Here is a 14,959-nt window from a genome sequence, read left to right on the forward strand (position 1 = left end):
TCTTTTATACTATATCTGCTATTCCTTTCTCTACCCATTCATCTTTGATCAAAAAATGTATTCTATCGTCTCTTTCTTTTTATGGAATAAAAAAAACACGTATGTTTCCAATTATGCTTAAACACAATATATCATACCGTGGTGTAAACTTTCCAGATTTTCAATCTCATCATAATGCCTTCCTCCTTAAACAACTCTCTAAATATCTATATCAATGAATTTCGGATCTATTTCCTTTATGGCAGGACATTGGACTCTCCTTTCTTCCTCCTTTTTCACTCCAAGAATCTCTTTCATTTACTCATAAGATACACTACTTATCCTCACCTATACACAAGACCACTCATAAACTCTTACAATCCATGCTTATTTCACACCTTTCAGACATTGACCAGTTTTCTAATTCATCAGTTTGGCATACCCACCTCATAAAAATTAACAATAAAGATATTTCTGGAAGAATTGGCGGGACAATGGTTTACTTTAGGTTCATCAACTTTACTCAAATGATGATTTTCTCACATTTCCTGATGCAATATTACTTTACAATTTACTAAAATCATACTCTAAGAAATGTAATATTTTAATCCAAACCTTATACTCTTCCTTGTCTTCAATATCCTCGATTTATTCATCTTTGTCACCACAAAGTAATATTGTTCCTATTGTAAGTGCTCATTCAAGTGTCTGATCTATTTACAAACATTGAATCACAATGGGAACAGGACTTGTGGGATAAATTGTGGTTAAAAATTCATAAGATCTCAAGATCGGCTAGTACAACTCAAACACTTTTCTTTCTTAAGAACCGACTTACGATTACTCCAACTACTTTACATAAATGTAACTCTACTGTTGCCCCTAATTGTTGGTCATGTAATGCTACGTATGCTGATTTATTTCTTATCCTCTTTTACTGTCCTTGTACTCATCAATTCTGGTTGAAGGTATGGTCTCAAAATAATGAATTATTCGCACCAATTTTCCATTTTCTCCTATAAATATTTTTCTACGCAAACTTTCTGAACATTGGCAATCTCTTACATGTAACACTACCATTGTAGACTTGCTAATTGCAGTTGCATTCCAGCAAATAACTAAACATTGGAAACAATCCACGCAACTTTCTTTTCAAGCTTGGTGGTACAGTGTTTGCAACAATCATCGACTTGAACGTGCATACGTTTCCCCTTTATCTCTTCTCTTCGAAAGAAAACTTATGTCGTCCCCTATAACTATTTTCTTAGATGCTTCTGCTCGGAAGTTTAGCCACCGCTGTCCATTGTGGGAAGGAATCGCCACACCATTAAATGTCTCATCTTTTACATTATTTGTTTCTATTTTTCTTTTCTAATCCTATATTGTAGCCACTATTCCTCAAATTGTTGATATTCTTTAATGTGCATTATGCTCTCCAGCCTCTTTTGTTGTGATAGCCATATTGTTAAATCATCACTTACCATTGACTTTTTCTCTTTAGATTTGATGTATCCTTGCCCATATATGCAACGATTTTCATGTTTTTTATTGTATTACTGGTTAATCTCGTATTAATAATGCAGTTAACCTTTAACTGATTTTATACATTCTGTGGCGTTCTTTTTTCAATAAAGTTTTCCTTCCAAAGTTTGCGGTATATAAAACTCCCCCAAAAAATTATTGATAGATTTTTGTAGCCAAAGAGTTAAAATGCTACTACCCCAGAGACTGAAGATCCAACCACTTGCATCTAAAGTGCATTCACATCCTTTAACAGCATGTGATAAAAAACAAATTATGTGACAAATTAATGAATGGAATGTTTCACTACTTCTCCCCATTTTAGCCCTGCCACCTGCCTCATTCTCGCTGTGCTCCCCTGCTTCTCTGTCCAGCTGCAAGCGTTCCTCCCATCTGCTTCCCTGTCCTGTCGTCTCCACCATGTCTCTCTTCAGCCCTGTTGCACCATTCCCCAAACCTCAGGCACCCATTCCCACCAATCATGGTGAGTGTTGCAGCTATGATTGGAGCAGTTCCTTCTGTGCCCCATTAGTGCTTTGTTTACTATGCACTTCTCAAATGCATGTCCCTTGCATGCTTCAAAGAACCCTTGCTATGTTACTGACTACCTCTATGCTATGGTCCTTTGATATTGCTACCTCCTTGCTCTATCTGTCTTGCCACACCACCCCTTCTGCCTTCTGTAGTGTTGTGAGCCTCATAAAGTCCCACCCAGGAGGGCACACATCATTTAGTGGGGGATTTGTTGCTGTAGTTTTTGCTGTGTTTAGTTTGCATACCCTGTGGGCATCCAGACCATAGTACAGACTGTGTCTCATCGTGCAGGGGCCAATAAAGAAACTGGGCGCGCATTAGGCGTGATTCAGTATTAGTCACAAATTACTTGCTGCCTGTGTCACCTTATTTATTACCATGCAGGCCCTGCCACAACACCTTCATTTTTTCCAGACCTGCAGACTCATTTCCTGCTATGCTACTATGCTCCTATCCACTGCCGTTTCCCCTTCTTTCACCTGACCATCTCTCAAGGTCTCGTTCAGTCGTTAGGCTCCCTTCCTTTAGGATATGATACATGGCTTGGCTACTAAGAGTGCAGCATGTACAGTGGCAGCTGTCCCCAGATGCGCGAGGGAATGTATGATGGAATTCTGCATGCATTTTTCACACATGCCTTAGGAAGTCTGTCATTTAACGAATGCGTCTTTAGCAGATATTTGTTCTGTACGCAATCCTCTTTAATGACTTGGCTTAGGTGGAATAGTTTAATTTACTATTCCAACGCCAGTCTGTGCAACAATAGGGTAGGTGTTGGACTTTAATTCCAGCATCACTTCACCATTGTACCCCTCCAAAGCAAGTCGTTTTAACGACTTGCGTGCAGAGCGATTGTGTTCTAAAGACAAAATCGTTCTGTTGCCAGTGCTGTGAAGGCACAGCACGAATCCAGCTTCATCCTAAAGGACGTTTCCCATGCAAGGGCCCTCTGCACCTCAATTGAGGCTCATTTTCACAACTCCTCTGCAGAAACAGGAAAATATTCCCTTGCTTGCACCGGTAGCAGGGGGGCTCCTCTGCTAAGGTGGAGGAGCATCGCCCCACTGAGCAGCTCAAAGAGGAAAACATAAAATGATAATAAGTCATTGTTATTATCAATTTATTTTCCCCTTGCTCAGCTGGGTATTAGCGGGGATGCTCTGCTCACAGAACCTGGCAGTGGAGGAGTTGTTTGCCCACTCCAAGTGTACAGGATGCTTTGGCCGGCCGTCTCGGGCAGGTCAAACTGTCATGCTCACTTTGCATATTCTGCATGCAGGCTGCATTACAGCCTGTATGGATAACATGTTCATGCTCCTAATCTCTACCTGAGCGCCAAACCATAGCACTCAGACCAATCACAACACTGCATTGCAGTATTGTGATTGACTATCAGGAGGCTGGGACCTGGGTGCTTCCTGCTTCCTGCCCTGGAAGCAGGCAATGAGTGAGAGGAAGCGGTGGTAGACAGCAGACATGTAAGCATTTTTTTTTCTTCATTCCCTACCACCCTGGCCACACGATCCGCCCCTACATCCGTTAAATACCAGCCGCCACTGACCAGGAGCCATAGGATGTTTGCTACACCACTGACTGGTTAGCCACATATAAGTTGGACAACACTCAATGAGTTTTACACCCATGACATTGGACTTGTCCGCTTCAAAGGAATTACATTGGTAAAACATTTAACAGTTCATTCAGTGAGGTGTCTCTCATATACACACCTCTAGCCTTACTTGTCTCATAGAATTCAGTAGAATCTCACTCATTCCCCTACTACTGGCCCCATACCTTCATACTTGTCCATGGGGCTTCACTCAATAATACTTATAGTCCCACATACTTAAATGAATTCTTGTGCATTTTGATGTTGCCCACACACAAAAATCTCCTTAATATATCTCTGGTCTCACGTTTCAGTGGACAACCACTGATTCACAAATCAATGGTTTTACACATTTCATTTGAGTCTCACTTGCGAACAGACAGTATCACCAGCCTTACTTTATTTATTTTATTTATTTATTTAGAGTTATATAGACCGCTTCACAGAGACTTAGAATCTTTCAGTGGTAAAGAGCAAGCAATCATAACTAACTTCAGATGGAGGAACAGATGCAAACAAAAACAGAGCAGGAGCAGAGCAAAGTTGACTACCTCGACATCTATTCTCTAAGGTTACACTGAAGTACACATTTTTCAACATCCTGGACAACATACAAGAAAGTATAAGTTACAAATAACAGATAGGGTACGGACCAGCCGATCAGTGGTCAACATTTTGGGGAGAAGGGACATAGACAAATATGTTAAGTAGGCAAAGTTTTGCTCAGTTATGCCCTGATGAGAGTTATTGAGTAAGCTAGGTCCCAGTTTCTGGGAGAAGTGTTATGTCAGGAAATTGCCCATTAGAAAGATCTTGGCTTCTTTCTTAAATCTTGATAGGTTTGAGATTCTTCTAATGTTTGGCGGCAGCAAGTTCCATACTCAAGGTGCGGCCCCGGAGAATGCTCTGTTGTAGGTTTTCCTCTGCCGGAAGTAAGGTGGTTTCAGCACCAGTTCCCTGGCACTACGAGCGTGCCTGACTCCTCCGGATAACACTATTTCCTGAGCTAGGTTTGAAGGAGTCTTAGCATGTAGCTCTTTATGTGTGATGCAGGCCAGTTTGAGTAGGATTCTGGTTTCGCAGGGAAGCCAATTCAGTGTCTTCAGTAGCAGAGTGATGTGGTTGAATTTCTTGAACCTGCTAAGAGTCTTGCAGCTGCATTGAGACATGCTTTTAGGGGAGCGGTAGAGATTTTGGGCAGTCCTGACTGAGTTGTACATCTGTATTCTATCCCGGAGATGACTATGAGCACTGCCATTTTAAGGTCTGAGGAATCTAGGAATGGTTTAATTTTTTTGAGGTAGCACAGGTGAAACCTGGGGGTTTTGGCGAGAGTGTTGATGTGGGACCACACATTCAGAGTCTTGTCCAGTGCAACTCCTAGTGATTTGATCGGGTGCAGTTAAGCGCAGTGATTGACTTGGTCCATTCTAAAATGTTAGTGGAACATTTAGGAGGGGATATTAGTAAGACATTATTGTAATGTGCATTCAATTTGAGTTGATTACTGGCTAACCATTGCAGAGTCAGCTTTAGCGCCTCATTCATTATCTTGATCTCTTCAAGGGATCAGATTTTGATGTAGATGATAGATAGAGGTTCCAGATATGGGTTTGAAAAGGGTAGGGAAGAGATTTGAGCCTTGCAGAACTCCGATCGTAAACAAGGAGGTAGGTGATAGGTTTCTATTAACTAAAACTCTTTGAGAGCAGTTCCACAAAAAGGATTTGAACCATTTGAACCATTTGAGAACGGTTCCTTGTAAACCCATCCTGTTTTTGAGTCGGTCTAGTAATTTCTCATGGTTAACTGTGTCCATAGTCTTTCACAACATTGCTATTCTCTCACACTTTAACTTACACGTATTCCCTCACACACTACAGCTCTCACACACTTTCTTTGAGTCACACTGATTCCCCAAACTCACTTTCGACATTTTGGTATTGTCCTACACATTACCCATCACTGACCCTACAAATTTCACTGTAATCTCACTCACTCACTCCCCATTACAGCCATCAGTCATTAGAAACTCAAATAAACTTCCATCATTTACCTCACTCTCTGTAATTAAGTCATTTCTATGCCCCATTACAGTCTCAGACATTTCAATAATGCCCGAGTAATTCTGCATAATTTTATTGAGTCCCTCCGCTCCATCTACCACTGACAACATACACTTTACTGGAGTCACATTTATCACCCATTGCTGGCCTCAGACACTTCTCATGTCCCATCTTAGGACTTACATACACACACCGCAAAGGACTGTCATGACTCCAACAAGAGCCAGGTGGGAGGAGGGAATCCTAATGCTAGTCCTCCACTCTCAACTGAGCAAGAAAAGGAAGTGGAGTAATAGGAATCTCCAACCTACCGTTCTGAAGAGAGGAAAGTAGGGATGCAGATGAGACAGAAAAGCATGCTGGGGTGAATTTCACACCTCTCTGGCCTTTTTATATGATTTGACTAAGTGCTCTCTCTCTCTGGTAGTTATTTAAAGCTTTAAAGGAACCATATAACACATTTGGTACAGAGAGTCTGGCTGATGATTGAAAGTTCATAACGAACCCAGAAAGTATCCTGTTACCTCCCCCAAGCTCAGGAGCATCAGAAGATGCTGAAAAATTGTGGTTAGTCCAAAATAACACAGCAGATGCAAGTCAATGAATTGTAGTAATACGAAGAAAGAAGACAGGAAACATAAAGGAATAAGAATAAAACAAAAGTGCAGGAAAATGCCAAACTGTGAACAAACGGAAGATGAAACATACAAGAAGGCGCTTAAATTACCCTGTATGTGGTTCTCTTGCAACCTGGGTCCTGTTCCTTAGCCTCAGTCTCCTATAAACCAATCTCCACACTCGTAGAATGCTCCTTCTGGCCTTTTCCCAGCTGTTTTATCTTTGGGTAAACAAACCTCACCTGTTCTATCCCTGAGTCATGACATGGTATTTCACTAATTTCCAAGTTTCACACATTTAGGTGAAGTCTCATTTATTTTCCATTGCTGGCCTCACACACCTGAGAAGGCTCTGGGATATTTCTTCCAATTCAACTCTGGTCAATAGACCTTTGTAGTAGCCTGAGAGGAAGAGAGGGTTAGCAACAATTAAAATCTCAGAATACAGTGTGGTCATTAGGACCACACAATGAAAGTCTGAATCAGTAACTTGAAGTCAAAAAGGCTTATTACAAACTCAAACCCAAACTGATATAGATCAATCTCAAAAACATAGTATAAAAGTATTAAATAGCCAAACAGAGACAAAAGCATCTTATAATATTGGTCTCAACAGCAAAGAACATATAAGGATCTCAGTAGCTGTGATACAGAAAATAACACATTTCATGGCTTGTCGAATGGCTTAGACCTTGGGTACTCACAAACTTTGTCTCAGGGGCCAAATTTACAGGGTGGTTTGTGGCCAAGAGCTGCACCGGTTGGTGCAGATTCAGTTGGGGAGGCGGCGGGGCTAGAGCAAAATAATACCTGTGACCATGAGGTTGAACATAGGCTCCTGCAGTGGACGCCTTCGTCCACTGAGCCACCAGACCCGGCATACACACATCTTTTCTCTCTCTCTCTCTCTCTCTCTCTCTCTCTCTCTCTCTCTCTCTCTCTCTCTCTCTCTCTCTCTCTCTCTCTCTCTCTCTCTCTCTCTTTCCCTCCCTCTCTACCTCTCCCTCCCTCTCTCTGTCCCCTCTCCCTCTTTTCTCACTCTCTCCCTGTCCTCCTATATCTATCTCTCTCTCTCTCTCTCTCTTTCCCTCCCTCTCTCTCTGTCTCCCTCTGTCTCACTCATGCTGTCTATCCCCCCCTCTCTCTGTCTCCCTTCCTCTCTCTATATCTCTCTCTCTCCCTCTGTCTCCCACCCCCTGTCTCCCTTGCTCTGTCTCTCTCCCTCTCCCTCCCTCTCTCACCCTCTGTCTCCCTCCCTCTCCCTCCCTCTCCCTCCCTCTCTCTCTCTCCCTCTGTCTCCCTCTGTCTCCCTCACCCACTCTGTCTCCCTCTCTGCCTCAGTCTCCGCCTCTATCTGTCTGTCCCTTTCTCTGCTTCTATCTGTCCATGTCTCTACCTCTATCTGTTTGTCTGTTCTTGTCTCCCTCCCTCTGTCTCCCTACCTGTCTATGTCTGTCTCCGCCTCTATCTGTCTGCCCCTGTCCCTGTCTCTATCTGTCTCTGTCTGTCTCTATCTCTGCCTGTCTCTGTCTCTCTCCCTCTCTCTCTCTCTCTTTCTCTCTGTCTCCCTCCCTCTCTCTATCTCTCTCTCTCCCTCCCTCTGTCTCATTCACTCTGTCTCCCTCTCTTTCTCTGTCTCCCTCCCTCTCTCTCCCTCTGTCTCCCTCTCTCTGTCTGTCTCCCTTTGTCTGTCTCCCTCCCTCTGTTGCTTTCCTCAGTCTGTCTGGCTCGCTATTTCTCCCTCTGTCTGTCTCTCTCTGTCTTTCGCCATCTGTCTTCCTCTCTCTGTCTCCCTCCCTCTGTCTCCCTCCCTACGTCTCCCTCTCTCGCTCTCCCTCTGTCTCCCTCTCTCGCTGTCTCCCTCTCTCTCTGTCTCTGTCTCCCTCCCTCTGTTTCCCTCCCACTGTCTCCCTCTGTGTGTCTCCCTCTGTCTGTCTCCCTCTCTCTGTCTCCCTCTCTCTGTCTTCCTCTCCTGCCCTCTGTCTCCCTGGACTGCCTCCCTCTGTCTTTCACTGTCCCCCTCTGTCTCCCTCCCTCTCTGTCACCCTCTCTCTGTCTCCCTCTGTTTCCCTCTCCCTCTGTCTCCCTCCCACTCCCTCCCTCTGCCTTTCTCTGTCTGTCTCCCTCTGTCTGTCTACCTCCCTCTGTCTCCCTCCCTCTGTCCATCTCCTTTCCTCTGTCTGTCTCTCTGTGTCTCCTTCCCTCTGTCTGTATCACTCTGTCTGTCGCCCTCGGTCTCCCTCTCTGTCTCCCTGTCTCTGTCCCTCTGTCTCCCTCCCTCTGTCTCCATCCCTCTCTCTGTCTCCATCCCTCTCTCTGTCTCTCTCTCTCTCTGTCTCTGTCTGTCTCCCTCTCTGTCTCCCTTCCTTTCTCTCCCTCTCTCTCCCTCTCTCTCTGTCTCCCTCTGTCTGTCTCTGTCTCCCTTCCTCTGTCAGTCTCCCTCCCTGTCTCCCTTCATTTGTTTCCCTCCCTCTGTCCCCCTCCCTCTGTCTCCCTCCCTCTGTCTCCCTCCCTCTGTCTTCCTCCATTTGTCTCGCTCTGTCCATCTCCCCCTTGTCTGTCACCCTCTGTCACCTCACCCCAGCTTCCCGGGCACACACACAGCCACACCTGAGTACTTTAAAAGACCATTTACTTTAATTTAATGAGGCTTTGTTGTGAATAGCTGGCCCCCATAGAGCAGAGTGTCTCTAGTCCGCGCTGCTGCGGCGGTGTTTGCTGACACTCTTTAAATTTCTTTTGTTAAAACACAGGTACAATGTCTGCAAGGTCCATGGGCCGCCAAGGAAGGCGTGCCAGGCCGCTGGCGGCCCAGGGGCCGTACTATGAATACCCGTGGTTTACACCCTTCTCCCCATGCATGGAAAAGATGTGCAGTATTTACTAAACCCTACACTAATGTAAGGATTAAGCAACCCCTATTGAAGCAAGAAAGAAAAAATTATGTCAGCATCAAAGCTTCTGAGGAAGTTCTATAAGTAAAGAATCATGTATAATATGAAGCTGCACAATCAGAGAGTTCTGTACCTCTCCAAGTCTACAGGGAATCTGACCAAACCCAAGGTTAGTTCACTAATGAAATGCACATAAAACATTCGAGAAAAAATGACCTTGTACACATCATAATATGATTTCCAGTTCCCAGAAAAGAACTTGGGGGCATAATTATTGCCGGCCGTATTTAGCGTGCAGAAAATTAACACCGCCTATCGGCGGATTCTCTCTCCCGGTGAGCGCACTCAGCAAAGTGTATCGCTGAGACGATAGAAATCCAGGCAATATTGGCGATAAGGGGCAATATCGCAGGATTGCCTGCAATAAAAAAGAAGAGTTAGACAAAAACATTGCTGATTGGGAGATGTGGACTCAGCATAATAATCCACCTCCCGTTATAAACATAGCCAAGTCAGAAAATTAGCAGGCGTAAGAAACCTACGATATAGCCGGTTATCACTAGTTTAAATGTCGCTACGCTGGTTAGTGATTTGATTGATGATAGGGTGAATGCCTGTTAGAGATTAATATCTCTGTAGTTCACACAGGAACGCCTACCGCGCATTTCATTAGCGATGTGAGGCCAGGCGATAAGATTATGGGTTCTAAGGCATGGATTCATGCGTAAGCGTGTCCATGCTGATAGGGCGTTAACATTATAGCCACTTTTCGCCTGAAAACGGACGCAAAAGCGGCGATAATGTTAACGCCGGCCCTTGATGATATGCCCCTATTTGCCTTGAACACTACTCTCGTATTCCAGTCTCCACTTCCAAAGCATTCTTGGATCCTCCCTTTATCTGATTGCACAAACTGGTAACATTCCCTTTGTTCGTCACTAAAATCATTTGACCTTGTCATCTCTTCTTCGCCTCTCTATCTATAAATTTCAATGTGCTTTTCACTAACTAATTAATGCCTTTGGTTGCACCTGCAGAGGAGAAAAACATGCAGAATAACTATTTTCATGTTAATATTGAATGTTTCGACTGCACGATTAAGGCCCACAACCGTGATAACTTAACACTTTTCCCTAAAAGCATATTAGTTCTACAACCTACATATAATTCAAAAAATGAAATCTTTAATAATGAATCAAGCTATATTGTGCTGTACTCTTATATGTTGATAATAATAATGGGGTAACCCAGTCACGGACAGAACCTGGGGAAAGGTACGTTATGTGAGCAGGGGTTCTGCCACGAAAGGAATTATTGCATTTCTTACTTAGGGCCAGATGTAGGTAGGCGTTTACCGGGTGGTAACGGCCGAAAACCGGTAAAATCAGCCGTTACCGAGGAAATGAGATGTAGGAGGCCATTAATTACCGATTTTAGAAAATCCGAGTCGGAAACATACCGACTCGGTAAGAATGACCCGGTAAAATTACCGTGTCGGAATATACCGTATACATAAATACCGAGTTGGTATTCTCCGACTCGGTAAATCAGGAACGGTAAAAATTAGCCTTGGAGATGTAGGTAAGCACAAAAATACCGATTCTGCCGAAAAACGGTATTTTTTAGTCGGTATTTACCATGCATTGAAAGCAGATGGTAACCAAGGGAGGGCTATAAAAAAAGTCCCAAAATGCACCTCAGGACCCATGATGGCGGCTTTTTACATCATAGCAAGACGGCAGAGACTACAGGCAGCAGGACAGAGAGAATGGCTAAGGGAGGAACAAGTGTACAGGCAGAGGATAACACTGTTCCAACTGACAGAGCCTGAAATACTGCAGCGGTACAGGCTACACCCAGACACCATCAAGCAATTGATCAGGGACCTACACCCTCTCCTGGACCACCCAACACCCAGGGCCCATGCCATCCCACCTCATGTCCAGGTGCTATGTAGCTTACACCTGCTGGCCTCAGGGAGCTACCAGAGTGTGATAGCTGCAGTGGGTGGCGTGTCCCAGGGCTGCCTGTCCCGCTTCTTCAGGAGGTTTATTGACGCCATGATGCAGAGGATGGGGCATTATATTTCATTCCCTGTTACACCGGCAGAATTAGCCAAAACCAAGACTGACTTTTATCAACTGGCACACTTCCCTCACGTGATCGGCTGCATCGATGGCACCCACGTCCCACTCTGTCCACCTGCAGCCACAGAGCACATATACAGGAATCGCAAATCGACGCACTCCATCAACGTCCATGTCATATGTAATGCAGGTAACCTCATCACTGACATCGTAGCCAAGTTCCCCGGAAGTACCCATGATTCATACATCTTTCAGAATAGTGGAATATACACACGCCTACTTGCCGGAGAATTTGGAAATGGATACCTGCTAGGTAAATCATATTGACACACCCTGACACTCACATTAGATCTACGTCTCATGTACTTGCAATTAATGTCTATCTTTCTCCCCCTAGGCGACAGTGCATATGCCCTGCGGTCCTTTGTGCTCACTCCCTACCTCAACCCATCCACCAGGAGTGAAAGGCGATACAACGTGGCTCACAGATCCACACGAAACGTAGTTGAGCGCACATTTGGACTCCTAAAGAGCAGGTTTCGCTGCCTCCACAAGAGTGGAGGTGCACGGCAGTACACACCAATCATCTGCTGCAAAATAATAGCGACCTGTGCAATGTTGCATAATCTCGCCACCAAGCAAGGCACTGAGGTGGAGCTCACCTATCATGAGGACATTGATGACGACCCAGAGGTGGCAGAGCCCCAAGCTACAGTGGCAGCAGCTACAGATGGGAGACTGAGACGGGCAGAGGTTACACAACAATATTTCTGAGTGAGTAAAGAGACACAGGCATGAATGTAACTTTGTGGAAGTAGTTTAATATTCACTACGCCACAGCATTGTTAGCTCACATTGGGCTCACTAATACAAACACTCCATGAGTGTGATGTCACGGTTAACACCACCGTGACTACAGCCTTGGGTGGAGTGCAAAGTCATTGTTTGTGGCCACGGGCCACAGGGCGGGGCTGCTGTGGCTGTGAATCAATGTCCTCACGCTGGCCTGTCACACTTCCCCCACGCCTGCCACTCCTCCGTAACTCATGCACAGGAGTGCTTGCACCGCTCCTGCTGGTGGACCCCTCGCTTTCGGCAGCACAAGTGTCGCCTCCAGTGCCAGTCTGTTGCGCGAGCACCAGCTCCATTGCAGAGGTCATCCTGGCCATGCCTTCACTTAAATTGTTGCAGCACTGCACTATGGCAGTTGCAAACATGTTCAGGGCCTTGGTTTGCTGGCGCACATCCACACGGGCCTTGGGTCTCGCCAAATGGTCCCTGTCCAATTTGTCACACAGGACAGTCATGCACTGTGTTATATCTGATATTCCTGACGCCATGGATTGCATGCTCTCTGCCATTTCCCCTATGCCCTTGCCTACTGCTTCCAGTTTATCATTTGTTGTGCGTGCGTGCCTCTGAACCCCCATCATTGCTTTTGCCTGCAGGCGCTGCACCTTCACCATGGTGGCCTCCAGTCCGCAGAAGACACCTTGGACTTGCCGCACATCCTCTTCCTCCCGTGGCCGTCGCCCTCGGACACTGGCCCGCGTGACTCTGGGACTGGGCTGCTGCTCGGTGTTGCCTCTGTCCTGTGTGTCACCCTCCACCTCCTCCTCCTCCGATGATGTTTGCAGTATTCTGCGAGGGGGCACATCATGGCTCCTGACTCTTCCCAGCACTGGGGATGGTGATGTGGGGGTGGGTGATAGTTCTGCCGCTCCTGTGTCCTGACTACCGAATAGGAGAGGGGATTGTGGATTTTCTGCAGTTGCCTCCTCAGGTATCGGGGCTGCCTGCTCTTGGTTCTGCCCTCCGTGAGATGTGCTAGGTCCGGCTCCTTCCCTCCTCTTCTCTCTGACCTCAGCTGTGCTGCGCTTTGACTCTCCTGTGGACAGACATGGACATTGTGTCAGTAATGTTGTTCACCTGTGTCATGTGATAAAATACACTTCTATAGCACTTTAGCCTGTCTCTCATTTGCCTATGCTACTTGTCTGTTGCTCCCCTTGCTGCAATGCACGCTGACTGCTCTGAGGTATCTACACATGACTACATTTCACAGGATGCATTGCAGGACATTAGTTAAACCTGTTGTGGAGTCTGATTTGTCCTGTGAGGGGAATAGGTAAAAGGGTAAATGATAGTGTTCTTGCATCTTACCTGGTTTCTTTGCTCCTCTTGCTGAGCTGTCTGCGTCTCCAATTCCGTGAATACATTCCTTCTCAAGGGTGGATGCGACCATCTCCTCGATGTCGGTGAGTCTGGGGGCTCTGTTTCTTCCTCCGCCTGTAGCATCACTTTCCTTGCGGTGGGCAGCAAGCTTTTTTTTGGTGATTATGCGGATGTCATACCACCGTTTTTTTAGGTCTTCTAGGTCACGGTGGGTGACACCAATGGCATTTACCTTGCCTTGTATGTCCAACCAGGTGCTGCGTTTGATGGATTCTGCAACATGCAGAGTTTGCTTTCCAAAAATTTTGCCATAATGTCTGACAACCTCCGAAATCAGCACCTGCAGTTCCTCCTGGCTGAACTTCTGCTTCCTTTTGCGCTCTGCAGCATCTCTCTGTGCCTCCTGGCTCTCCATCTTGCTGTGTATTTTGTCTCAGGTAAGGCTGCTCCACACTCTGTCCTCCTGCTCTCCTGACTGTTTGTTTCTGCACCTGCATGGGCGTGGCCTGTCCCAAGTACTGGGGTGTGGTGGTTGGATCTGATTGGTTAGTTCCCCTGTGGCTTGGAATTTGGGTGTGGTTGAAGTACCTGATTGGTTCACAGGCGCACATGTTTGTCAGTTTCAAATTCTTCGGCGGATAGTTCCGACACGGTAAATACCGGGTCGGTTTTTACCTACTCGGTATTTTCCGGGTCGGGAGTTGCCATTCATTCCTATGGGCCGTGGCTCCGGTGGATCGGTTTGGGTTTTTCCGCCTCGGATTTTACCGTGTAGGTATATTCCGAGACGGTAAATACCGTTTCCGATTACCGACAGGTTCCGAGTCGGTATTTGTTACCGGCATTCTTACCTACATCTCATTTTCCTACTCGGTAATACCGAGTCGGTATGACTCGGTATTTAAGAGGTCGGTAAATATAATTTACCTACATCTGGCCTTTAGTCCTTACAGAGGTAGGACTGCAATTAATGATTCAATAAATCACAACACTAATTGTACAAACAAACAATACTACTAAATTGAAAAGTGTTAATTAATATATTGAAAAATCATGTATTTTAAAGAGTAAGCAATAAACAACATAAATCGTTGTTTTAGGATGGTGACAAAAATGGAAAGTGAATGAAGTGGTTTTATACATGTATCAACAATACAAACTATTTTTTTTAAAACCTTTATTGTACCTTTACAAAATTACACAGCCATTCGCCTACAACCCAGAGGGCCGGCCGCTAATAATTGAACGTTGGATACCGTGCATCAGGGTAAGTCCATACTTTGGTCACAATGCTTAAAAGAAAAATGTTTACCTCACGGCAAAGTGAAAGGTACATAACTAGCGATATGTTGCTAATCAGTAATGGTTTTAGTTTTCTATTTTTTATGAAAACAACAAAAAGAATAACAACAAAGAAATCACATTGCGGTCATCAAAAAGTAATTAGTGATATTTAGCTGTATTGAAAGTCTACCCG

General features: G+C 45.2%; 1 protein-coding gene across 1 annotated transcript; it reads right to left on the reverse strand.

The window, feature by feature from the left end:
* Positions 1–12,245: 12,245 nt before the first annotated feature.
* Positions 12,246–13,897, reverse strand: LOC147722385 (uncharacterized). Its single transcript, XM_086966837.1, has 2 exons — positions 13,471–13,897; positions 12,246–13,195 (listed from the first exon to the last, which is right to left on the reverse strand). The coding sequence occupies exons 1-2, from the start codon at positions 13,895–13,897 to the stop codon at positions 12,246–12,248; spliced, it is 1,377 nt and encodes a 458-aa protein (XP_086822963.1).
* Positions 13,898–14,959: the final 1,062 nt, after the last annotated feature.

This window comes from Lissotriton vulgaris, chromosome 4_1 (genome assembly GCF_964263255.1).
Source record: "Lissotriton vulgaris chromosome 4_1, aLisVul1.2, whole genome shotgun sequence".
NCBI classification, from domain to species: domain Eukaryota; kingdom Metazoa; phylum Chordata; class Amphibia; order Caudata; family Salamandridae; genus Lissotriton; species Lissotriton vulgaris.